General features: G+C 39.6%; 1 protein-coding gene across 2 annotated transcripts in view; it reads right to left on the bottom strand.

Annotated features, from left to right (window-relative positions):
- The window catches only part of ADAMTS20 (ADAM metallopeptidase with thrombospondin type 1 motif 20), a 145,366-nt gene extending 132,839 nt beyond the window's left edge, over window positions 1-12,527 (bottom strand). For both annotated transcript variants that reach the window (XM_016146470.2, XM_016146471.2), the window contains exons 1-2: window positions 12,126-12,527; window positions 11,187-11,548 (exon numbers count right to left, since the gene is read on the bottom strand). In XM_016146470.2, the coding sequence (XP_016001956.2) occupies window positions 11,187-11,548; window positions 12,126-12,216 (453 nt within the window). In that variant the 5' untranslated portion in view covers window positions 12,217-12,527. The remainder of the gene's footprint in view (window positions 1-11,186; window positions 11,549-12,125) is intronic.
- Between the last annotated feature and the right edge of the window lie 345 nt (window positions 12,528-12,872).

Here is a 12,872-nt window from a genome sequence, read left to right as displayed (position 1 = left end):
ATATTTATCCACACTTAATACTTTGCACTTTTCCACTTAAAAAAGCAAATATCTGTGAAGAACCAATTCACAAATGAATATGAATTACTGAATTATAGATACTATGAAAAATCGTTTCAGCGAATGAAGTTTCATTTCCATTTTTAGTTATAAATATATTTAATTATATATTTAATTATAAATATATTAAATTTAGGGATGACTTTGAAATTATTGCTCTAAAATTTATTGTAAATAATAAACATTTTAGATCATTTTTTCACATTTAAATTGTGGCAATTATAATCATAAAGTTCTCTTTATGCTTATAATTATTACTAGATCAATTTCTCTTCAAAAGGTAACAGAACCTATTTTTACAGTTCCAAAATCTAAAACATTGCCTGAAACAGCAGGCGCTCAACATGTATCTGTAGAAATGACCATTTTTGTAACAAATATGGTAGAACACCTGGTTTTCCCCCCATATAGTACTGAGTAATCCTTTTTCCCCCTAACATTCTTAAGTTATGGTAGTTTGGGAACTTGTCTGAGATAGTTACATAATTTTACTTTAATAATGAGAAGTAAAATGTTCAGGCACTCTCAATTAGGCGATATGATATGTTGGGATTAGACTTTTTTAAATGCTTAAAAATTAATTAAGTTCCATCACATATACTGAAATTATAGTCTTAAAATAAAAAGCTATATACATATTCAGAATTCTTAAATTTATTGCATGCTTTTCCAAGGGCCTATACACACTTTAGCACATTTATTTCTACCAGTGCCTGTTTTCTAAATATAACTACAATCACTTCTCTCCAATATATATCAAAATCCCAGTTTTATCTTCCCAGAAAGATAATTTTAGCTATACCGATAAATTACAAAGATATTGTTTTTGAAGTCCCAGTGAATGAACCCATATAAAGTTGTTCTTTTCTTCAATTAGACTTGACAGTCATTATTTTATTTTTTTTGGGGGGGGGTGTAAAGCACAGCGGTTTAGACATTTATATAATTTACGAAGTGATGCCCCCAATTAGTCTAGTACCTGCCTGGCGCTATACCTAGTTATTACAATATTACTGACTATATTCCTTTTGCTGTACTTTACATCCCTGTGACTATTTTGCTGCCTTCCTTAAAAAGCATGCAGAAGATGGGTAATGTGATAGCCTCTTGGTAAAAGATATAAATTGACATGAGGCAGCTTGTTACCTATCCAAATGCACCTACCTATAAAACTACTTTGAATAATGCCACAATTTTCCCAAGAATATTAAAGCTATTTATACCTTGGAAATTTTTTTGTAGTACTCCTTTAAATCACAATCTGACTGAGATACTTCTAGCATAATGTTCCAATAAAATTGCACATGGGTCCAACCTATATTTCCATGTGAAGTAAATATAGTTCTATCCAGAGTCCATCAGTTTCTCCTTGTAAACTGTGCTAGAACACCCTAGCCTGCTAAGAATGTTACCTTTATAACTCAAAATCCTTTTCAACAAAACTTTTGTTTTAAAATACTAAGTTCAAGAGTAAATGGCAAATAATTAGTCCTTGAACTGATTTCCCTGTATTTTTTATTGAAGGAGTTAAAAGTATTTTACTTCTACCAATTTTTCTGTAATTCGCTCTACTGGAGAGGGCTTTCTATTCAAAGAATAAAAGCTTCAGAGCTTTGCCTAAAGGCTCCCAAGGAAGCACTTAATTTTTTAAGTTGGGAAAGAACCTGGTAAAGAATTGGAAGACTTAAAACAGGTGGTTCATAGAATTATATTTAGATCATGCCATATTTTTAGCAACCTCCATATCTGCAGATGGGCACTGCAATTTGATTCATGAGAAATGCAAATCAAATTCCAAACAGTTTTTTTTTGGTAACTATTAAAAGCAACAAAACTAGTTTTCACTTGGGCAATGGTTTCCCAATTACTTGGGGCAATGATGTTCTATTTGCCAAGCTGTTTTGAAAAGTAGTAAGTGATTGTACAACTGGTTTCGATTTATTCTCATAGGCCAAAATTTTTATGTTTAGAGGATTTTTATACAATTGTTTTTCCAAAATGTTCTTATTTCAGTATTGTGGCATTCATCCATATATTTTTCCAAATACATGGCAAACACATGTACTATAGCAACAATCAATAATGTACTCTCAGATTTCATTGAAGGGTAAACACAAGTCAAAATATTGGATTTTCTTCCCAAATCATTTAGTTATTACGTTAGGTAACTAGAGAACATTCACAAATAAGGTACCGTTGATCAAAGTGATTACAGTCTATACTGAGAAATTATTTTAGTAAAAAATCACTCTTAAATTGGATTTTCACTTATGGGTCGGATCACTGAAAATTATTACCAAGACAACTGAAATATTTAGCTTTTCAGTCTTTAATCATGTCATAATGAGAATCGGTTTGATGTTATTTATAATGAGAACCTAAGTATGAGTCTTGTGTTTGCACTCATGGAACCTTACACAAGTTGCTTCATATCTTGGACCTGCGAGTTCCCTAACCTGTAAAACAAAACAGAACTAATTCCACCTAATTTCCTGAGAAAGGTAATGTGTGTTAAAATAATGTCAATAATTATTTTAAAATTGAATATATTTTGAAATAGGATAAAATTATCCGCCAAAAATAGATTTACAGCCACTCTTTTTACCCTAGGCAGAGTATAATTCTTATGTTAAAAAAAGGTCATGAAGATTAACTTGGATTCTTTTTTTATTTTGGGACACTTTATTCAATGCAAAAGTCATCTCCCTGACAGTTTTTCATTAGAACATCACTAATCATGCCTAGGAAATACTGTATCATACATAAGCACAGATTGAGTCAATGAGAAAATAGGCTCCAGAAGTCTAAAGCAGAAAATTCATTGTAAGATTGAAGACAAGACTTCTCTCCTCTAGCAGTATTCTTTACCCCCCATGCCACAGGATAATTTCAGAATAAAAGTGAGAGGAGACAATAAAGAGGAAATGTGTTGCCAATACCTCACCTAGAAAGAGGCTGCTCTATCACCTTGTCCTTGCCCATGAGGATCAAGAAAATAAGGCCAAGACTCAAGACTCATCTACCCAAGATTTTTTTATTTATAGCCAAATAACTTGGGTTCTAGCATCCCAGCAACAACAACAAGGACTAAATTCTATGATATTTCTACTTCTTCTAGGCATTGAGATGTTTTTGAAGTCATAAGAACTCAAAGTAAAGGGGGGACTGTCAAAGAAATGGCCAAATTCTTGTGGAGTCTAGGTAGTTATTCTCAGGAGAGCCTCTCTCAACCTCTTAAAATATCTGAATATGAAATACCTAAAGTCATTATAACTAGAAATATAAATCATTACGAATTTGTAGGTGTATAATGGAAACACGTTCATGAAATATTATCAAATAAGTCAATATTAATTGAAAAGATAATCATAGATATATTTATAGGGACAATGCCATACATCTGTCATATTTAAGCATTTATTTTCCTAGTCTATCTTTTAATTTACAGTAATTTTGACATGTGGAACTCTTCAATTATTAGACAAACATTTTTCATTTGTTATTGTCTCCCTCTGTATTTTTCCCTAAAGGTTACAATAAATGTAATGTTTTTCTAGGTCTTTAATATGGCTAGAATTTTATTTGGTTTACCAGTATGGTAAGAATCCAATATTTTGTTTTCCCTTATAAGTGATTCTTGGCATTCACAGATTTAACATAAATGCCTTTGGCAACTGTCACAGGAAGCTTGAAGCAAGCATTAAAACCTGATTTGCTATCAGATGTCAATTAGGTTTTTGTGGGATTGTTAAAGAAACCATGAGCATGGACTAAAGTAGCTTTGACTGCTTTCATTGTAACCTAGAGACTCTCAGAATTACCGTAGCATTCCTGAAGCCCTCCCTCCCCCACTGCCGGCAACTCTATAGCATCCTCCCCCTAGAATCCATTTTAAATGTGGTCATGGAGGATGGGCAACACCCTCCCAGAAAACAGAACCAGGGACCTTGGTGACTGATAGACTTCCCAGAAAGATAAATCAAAGATGGTAATCAAAAAACTCTCCTTCTGCTCATTTAGTTGGTCTCCACACCCCCTTCTCTGAAGTCCGGAATCACTATAAGTCAGTGACTACTAGGCATCTCCTCTTCTTTAAGAAGCTAAGACTAGGGTACCAGTCATGCTGATTGTGGCTTAGGAGAGGTACAAATAACATTAATTCATTAGTTGCTAACTAAGAACCACATCTGAACTTTATGGAAAAGACTGTATTACCCCGAGATCCTGGACACTGAGCCAGAGACACCACTCTTGTCTGATTTTCTCCTATAGACAAGATGACTGTTTGATGTGTAGGAAGAGAAGAGCAAAGGGATATTTGATGAACAGAAGGACAGCCTGTAGTAAAGACTGTTGGTGATCACCAGTATCTATCCTGCTGTCCCTCATTTTCCAGCCTTTTGCATCAAGGTAGAGCCAGGCGACTAGTTTTCATCAAACGAATGTACATAGAAGTGTGTGCCACCTTTGAACAAAAGCAGTCAAGAGCTGGTATGCCTTCTCAATGCTATTACTATGGTAATAAATCATTTATGTAGCTCATGAATAAATTTAATTTAATGCTATTGAAATAAGGACATTATGTACCAAACACTAAATATGGCTGGTACATAAATGCTAAACATTTGTTGAAAAAGAATTAACAATCTGTTTCTTCCTCTAAATGTTAATATTGAACAGCTTAATTAACTACAATTTTTTAGAAAACAGTAGGTATAAATGAAACAGGAATAAAGCCACAAACAAGAGTGTAATGTAAGCTCATATGAACAAAGTAATAAGGGGAACACAACCTAGATATCTGAAAAATATTTAATCTATACAAATTTTTTAAGTATATCCAAGTACTTAACGCTGCTAATATAATTTTCCTGCATGAGGTGTCTAATGTAAAGAAGAGCTAGCCCAATCATTTGGCACATTAATAAAAGCGGCTTTAGCTCGTTCATTCATTTATATATTGAGAATTTCTATATGCTATATTGGGTACCAAAGTGAATGACTATCATCTTTACACTTAAAATCTACAAATGAGGTAGAAGTGTGGACAAGTAACTAAAATTCAATCTATTATATATAAAATATCCAGCGATGAAACAAAGGAAGGCCTGGTCAGCTCTGTATAAAGAACAGGGGAAAGAAAAGACTCAAAACGAATCTGAAAAGGATGGGTAGTTTAAGGGAAATGACATGCTAGACAAAAAGAGTAACTATAAATTCAAACAATTATGAAGATTAAAGTTAACCTATGATAGAATCAAACGAATGTTCCTAAAATAATCTTTCTTGCCACCTGGTCCTCTGTCACTTTCTTTCTTGATTAGGTGCCACAGGATTTCTCATTTCTGTCACCTCTTATGATCCAAAATTCTAATGGGTCCCCTGTAAGGTTGCTCAACTTCAAAACTATTGACATTTTGATAATTCTTTGTTGTAGGAGGAAGTTTTGTGCATTGTGGGATGGTTAGCAACATCCCTGGCCTCTACCCACTAGATGTTGGTAGCTTCCCCTCCACGCTGTACAGTTGTGACAGGCAAGTGTCTCCACATTGCCAAATGTCCCCTGGTGGGGGGTGGGGGAGGCAAAATTGCCCCCAAATGAGAACCACCAGTCTACAATAGTGTACCTTCCACAGGCATCCACTCTTCACTTAAGCCACATACTTCAAGTGCTCTCTCTTCCTTACCCACAGGGGACTGCAACAACGATCCTGTCTGTGATTCACTGCCTCCCTTGTACCCTGCACAATGTTACAAAAGGGAAGACCCTCTCCCACCACAATGAACCCATCATCTGCCATTCAAGCCCTCATCCTTCCCAACGCATTCCAGGCCTTAATCTGATTTCAACATTACCTTTCAGCCTCGCCTTCCAATCCAACCTACTTTTCAGGTACACAGACCCAGAAGAAGCTCGTTTCCTACCCACTTGTTTATTCATCCCTCAAAGTCCACTTGAGAAGTCCTTTCCAACACAGTTCTCATAACACTCTTAATCAGTCCTTCCTCACAGTCCACGCAGCACTCTCTGTATTCCTAAACTATCTTAAGTGATTATGTTGGCCCCGAGAATGCTAGGCCTAATAGTCCAAAGGCCTTAGCGGCTGGGTTTTGAAAGCCACCATACTGTTTGTGCTGCAAGCCATATCTCCCAAGTGTTAGTCAGTACCTGAGTGTGGAAAGATGCTAAGAGTAAACTCATTCTTAAGAGGCATGAGACTTCTCCCAAACAAATGTGGCTCAAGGTATGCTTTGTTGAACCTTAGACTGCCCCACAGCCTAGGATATTTCTAATCCAATATTCTCATCCTCTTTTGTTTCAGACTTCATGGCTCTCTATTTTCTCTAAAACAGGCACTTTCTCTAAATAAAACCCTTGCACATTTAATCACAGCTTGCCTTCTTCTTGGAAGACCCTACACTAACACTAGAATGTTGAAAGTAGAGGGATAAGAAATTCTCTTATGTTGAGTATGTTGAGTCCCTATGAATTTTTCCAACAAGAAAAAAATATTAATACAGAATGGTATGTGTAATGATCTGGGACTATATTAGTCCTGGGCGAATAGTTAAAATTTTCCCAGAATAGACAAAAACCAGTGAAGACAATACTGATAGTTCCCATACAATTATTTCTTGTCTGAACAAGAAGTTACTAGAGCAACTCGATAATCAGTCATCAGAGAGCATTAATGCCTGACATGCTATAGAATGTTTCATGAGAAACTTCAAAAAAGTACAAAGCCACTGCGAGCTATTCTATGAGAATACTGTATATGCCAGATGCAGAGTCTGGTTTTATGACATCTTGAAACTGTTTCAACCAAGAAGACAGCATTGCTTTAAATCCCACCAAGCAATAGTGAAGTTAACTGTCTAGGCTGTCAGGTTAGTCCCTAAGGGGCTTTGAGAGCATGGAACCCCCCAGGTAATAGAAGAGAGTGAGTAGAGAACAGTGGTTGTGGGGAATGAATACATACTGGCCTGACAAGTATACACCAAAAATACCCCAACTTATTACTGACCTCTACTTTGGCAAGAGTGTATCAACGTTATGAGAATAAGACCATGAAAATGAAGTTGATAGCTGAATATAGGGATATTAAGACCTGAATACCACACATTCTGTATTAGTGTATATCGATGGACTAAAAACAGTTTTAGCCATTACATTATAGGTAATTTTATGATTCGGCTCCATTTTCATACCTACTGTAGGCTTTTTCAGAAATGTATCAATTTCTTTTCAGAAATGTTTGACTTGTGTGTTATTTATACTCGAAAAATATAAATAGATTTTAGAAAAGTAAAAATTATACACATAATTTCTGGCAGACTCTTAGCCTCTTCTGGAGCTTGGGCCCAAAATACTTAAGAGAACTAAACAATACTAGTTATAGTTCAGTGATTTAATGAAAAACATGTAAATACCAAGACCTCTAAAATTAGAAAAAAATTAAAAGAGGACATTAGTTTACATGTTTGAGGTTAAAGCAATATTAGCAACTAAATAAAAACTATATACATGTTGAAGTGTTAACTTTCTAAAGTAGTTGTATGTAAAGGGATATTTTGAAACTAATTTGGTTTTCGTTCTTTTCCTCTAAAAGTCACATTACTCAGCAGCTACCAGAGAAAGGAATGGTGGATGATACCTCAAGTGGAAAGTTGGAAGGGGAACAGGTAGACTAAATCAGATCTGAAAGGGGAACTCAGTGGATTCCAGGAAGAAATAAGTGATAGAGGCCAAGGGAATCGTTTGAAAGATGCATGTGTGCAAATTTTTCCACTAGGGATTAAGATCCTAGAGATGAAAAGTACATTAGATAGTTTAAGAGGACTGACAAGAGAGGTGCTTTTGCATTTTACGTTGGATCAAAAAAGGGAAGCTCTGAAAGAATCCCCATCACAGACACACCAAAATTAGAAATGTGGTGGAGTTTGGCAAAGGGAGGAACCAAGTCCCCCTTGACTTTCAAATGTTATGGACGGTTTCAGACCCTTGCAATCTAGATTATCTATAGCATCACCAAACCAGCCTACATAGGAGGGTGCTGTAGCAGGAGCAAAGCAGCCCTTATGTCTGAGGTCTGCCCAGTAAAGGCATCAATCAGACAAGAAATCAAACGAGTGTTACAGCCAGAACTCAGAAGGATATGCATCACCAGTGAGAGCCCAGGAGGGGATGAGTCAGTGAGCTCCAACTAAGCAAAGAAGGCAGACCACAAGCTCTCAGGCCCAAAATTTGGCTAATGGTGCCAGAAAGATGTAAAGAGACTAAGGCACAAAGGACATGAGAAACCAGAAGAACGGAGGACAACACGGTTTTCTCATCTTCATTCCAAACAACACAAAGATCTCAGAACACATTATGGCCCTGTATGAGGTCGAATTTCATCAATGAGCAATGTACAACACACATTAGCAGAGAAAGTTAGGAAATTACTCATTTCGATATTTTCAGGAAAAGCATTTGATTAAGTATAGCATCCATTCATGATCAAAAGCAAAACTAAAGCAAAGAGCAACTAGGAAAAAAAGATATTTTCTCTAAGTTTATAAGACTAACTCTAAGAATCCTTCAGTAAAAATCAACCTTAGAGTTTAATGGACTGACAGGTCAAGGCTAGATTGTCACAGTTGCAGACGCAAAGTTCCATAGATAAATCAGGAAGCAAGCAAGAGCAGGGCCAGGAGGTTAGTATTATTGACTTCCAGGGCATTATATCAAGATTAATCTGCAGACGACTTGGCTGAGCCAGGTTGTGGGTACCACAATTTCATCTGGATCTAAAGTCTAATCTGAGACTTATAAAAAGGAATCTGATATAATGACAAATGGGTCGAAAACCTACCAGAAATTTACTATTTGAAACTTATTCTAAAGAAAGTTAATGACAGAATTTTAATGACAGAATTAGAGTAGAAATGAAACACATGATCAAGTACATATGTATATGTTTTAGTGCTAATATCAAAAGAGAAAGATCAAAGAAATATGACTGATCTCGTTAGTAATTTAGACTTATAATTAGTCATGATCACACTACGAAAGATTTTTAGATCCTGGTACCCCTAATTATTTGCTGTATTACCGCAAATTTTCTATCTCTGCTATGACTAATGTTCTCAGCGTAGTCTTAGAAATACAAAGAAAAACTGAGTCACATAGGTATGAAAAGTTTTCAAAATGTTAAACTCTGATATATCAATAAGTCTATCAAATCAAAGTGTATACATAAATCAGATTAATAATGCATTATAACTTAGGCCACCATATCCAAATTGACAGTGACAAGAAAGGATGAACTCCTGTTTAGATTTAAACATTTCCAACTGTTTTTTGATTTCAAAAGGGAATACTGAATAATTTGAACTATGCCAACGTCATGCATCATCATGAGCAGAAACATCACTCCTAATAATGTTTTCCATCTGGAATGTTTCTTCCCTGTCATAAAATACTAAATCAAGAAAACATACTAACCATGACCAATTTGTGGTAGTAAATACAGAATTTTCCAGATAAACATTTTGAAAGGTTATAGAAAAGAGTTTTTCTTCTTTGTTGGATAGGTGACCATGTAAATATTAATGTGTTTCTGCCATTTTGATACTTCAAGCGTTTTACACTTACTCATAGCAGAAAAGAAAAACAATTGTTCAAGGCATTCCATGTAAACATAGCTCAAGATAACAGCATGACAAAGACCAAAGAGACTTTCCAAATTTATTTATTATGACCAATACTCACACCCAGGAAGATATCTTACATCAATTAATCTAAGAGGAAGTATTATGTTTGGCCTGGTGAGAACTGTTATCAATTGCTAAATCAAAAAATAGTGTTAACGTTCTGAAACTATTCTTTAAGATTTGTTCCGATTAAAAAAAAAAGCGAAACTACTTGGGAAGAACACTAGAATCCTATAACCAACGTCCTACTTGTAGTTTCTTCTTAAACATGTATTGGAGGAGTTAATGATGAAGTGTGCTCATATCTGTTTTAACAAGTGTTACCTACCTGGGGTTCCATGAACTTGGATGAGAAAGCGTTAAGTCTTCATTTTCACTAACCTCCGATACTTAAGATGTCCTTCAATTATGATTTTAGGTAAAACCACAGACACTGACTTTGTTACCAATAAAATGGCATTTTTATATCACATTAGAGTTGATGTGGCTATTTGGATCACTTATACCCATCACCACCAAAGTATAATAGTGTAAAGATCCCTCCCAATAGATATTATGACATGCAGTATTGAAGTATGTCATCACACCACTAATAGCTGTAACATTTTTTATTACTGTTAGTATTTAAAGGGAAGCCAATTTGATAATTCTAAGTGTGTAAAAGAACACACAAGTTATTGTTTTAGAGTTTAAAAAAGAGGTCCTAGGTTTCCCCAGATTGCTGAAGTAAACGCCAAAAATATTTAGGACCTGTTTTAGAGGGAGAGAAACAAATGAAACACATAGAACACAGTATTTTATTTCATTTCCTCTCTCCACAATGAGGTTTTTACAAAGTCTCCACCTTTTACTCTTGCCACTCTAATGACCATTTGCTGGCACCAGGCCCTTGTACATTTTGAAATGCAATGAATTTTCAACAAGCAGATGTAACCTCTTCCTTATTCTGTACTTCAGATTAATGGCCATCCCCATACTATCAAAAAGCAACTCTTCCTTTTTAAACCTTTTTCTTTTATGTATACTCATTCTTTTCCTTCCTAAGTTCTAGGAACAAATTTAAGTAAATGCAAGGGATTCTGCCTCAATAGATGACCATATGTGTCTGAGTGAAATGACACTTCACTAGTAGAGACCTCACAGAGCCACTTCTTGACTCAGTCACAGCTTCTGACACTTTAATAGTCTCTCTTCTGCTTTATGCAGAAGAGTCAATTTTGCCCAGGAGGTAGACATGGTGTTCCTCCCAACCCCTCTCATTGCAGGAAGGAGTGGCCTCTAGCTTGGGTTCATTTAGGTGTTAATCCGTCTTGTGGCTCACTCTCATTTTAGGTCACTAACCACCAAGTCGGAAAAGCCCATTGCACTCTGCCTGAAAGTAGCTCTCGACAGTATTCCAAGAAAATGCCAAAGGACCCAAGGGCGCTTACCAGGCCTCCACATAGGCTGAAGACAGCTGTGTGATCCTCCCGAGCATTGACTTGGCCACGGTAGAAACAGTGGCGCAGGTCTGGGGGCGCCGCACTGCCTTCCTCCGCCCCGGTCGCCGGGGCTCCCAAGTGCACCTCGGTGTAGCCGGCGGCCAGGAAGGCCGCGTCCGCAGTCAGGTTCAGCTGGAAGAGCTGCCCATAGGCACTGATTCTGTAATGGGTCCTGAACGGCGTGGACTCCAAAGTCTCCGAGCTGCGTTTCCTCCGGCTGAAGTGGTGACTCTGCGGGAACACTTCACCGAACTCGTTGACCCGCGCGGGGGTCACCACTTCGTAGGAGGCCAGTGTCCTCACCAGCGCTTCTGCAACCACAGCGATATGGCCACTGATCCCCCACCGTCCCCCACACAGATTTCCAATTCCCCAACCCCAAACTTCCTCAACCAAATGTCTACCCAAATGTTCGAGATCCCAGGTCCGGATACACCCGGGGACGCGAATGCACACAGGCTGGCGAGCGCGCGCGCACACACACACGTGCGCTCTGTGAGTTTGCATGCTCTGCTTTCCCACACCCCCGACTTGCTCCACCCTCCCCAGGGAAAGACCCTGGCACTCAAGGCCCTGAGCAGCCCACCTCCTTTCCCCCATCCCTCTATGCTTCCCAGGTGTCGCCAACTCCTGCCCTCCCGGCGCACGCGCCACTCTGCCCCACGCGCCCCCGCCGCGTGGTCTCTAGAGTCAGGTCCCCCGCGCGCGATTCCTCGAAACCCGACTCAGGCGCAACCTCTTGCGATGCTGGGGGCTGACTAACCCGGGAGCCCTTGCAGGGCCAGACTCCCCCAACTGGCCGAGCCTCTCACCCCATCCCCGTCCTCCTGTCCCACTCGGGCCCCGAGCCCCCATCTCGCTGCCGAAGGGGCCGCGCGGTGACCTTACCTTGTTTGGGGTGGAACTGAACTTCCCAAGATCTGGTGATGAAGAGCGAGAGCTGGTACAGCAGCCCCGTCAGCCACTTGGCCACCCGCATGTTTCCACCCGGGGGATCCCAACCCGGGAGGCCAAACCGAGCCAACCGGCTTCCCCTGAGCTCCGCTGCCTCTCCTCCCTTTCGCCCGCCGCTCTCCGCGCTGGCCGCCGCGGCGTCTCAGCAGCCTCCCGAGAAGCAGCCCCGGCCCCGAGCCGGCCCTTCTCGCCACACCACCAGCCTCCGCTCCCTGAGCCGCTGCTTCATCGCACTGCAGCCCCGCAGCCCCCCTGCTCGCTCTCCGCAGCCTCGCTCCGCTTCCAGCGCCAGCACCGCTCTCAGAAGCACTCTCCTTAGACCCAGCTCCGCGCGAGGCAACCACTCGACCCAGCAGGAACGGTGCCAATATAGCCACCCCCGGCCAGGCCAGCGCGGGGGAGAGCCCGCCCCCAGGGGCAGGGCCCGGCCAATCAGCGGGAGACGCAGCCCGGGCTCGCCCTCCGGCGCCCAGCCAGCGGGGCCCCCAGCCCCCAGCCGCACGCGGAGTGCGGTCCCGGCTGACTACCGCTGTGGGCGTGCAACGTGGTGGGTAACCCGAGGCCCAGCTGGACACCATCCCGGTACCTGTAAAACCCGGGACTGATACAAGATGCGAGGCCGAGGTTCAGATAGGTGATAGGTGTGTGAGGTTTTCAGTTCTTATAATGAAATGACAAGCA

Source organism: Rousettus aegyptiacus, unplaced genomic scaffold (assembly GCF_014176215.1).
Source record: "Rousettus aegyptiacus isolate mRouAeg1 unplaced genomic scaffold, mRouAeg1.p scaffold_m13_p_2, whole genome shotgun sequence".
Lineage (NCBI taxonomy): Eukaryota > Metazoa > Chordata > Mammalia > Chiroptera > Pteropodidae > Rousettus > Rousettus aegyptiacus.
The sequence above is the reverse complement of the archived record's forward strand: the minus strand, read 5'-3'. Positions and strand labels throughout refer to the sequence as shown.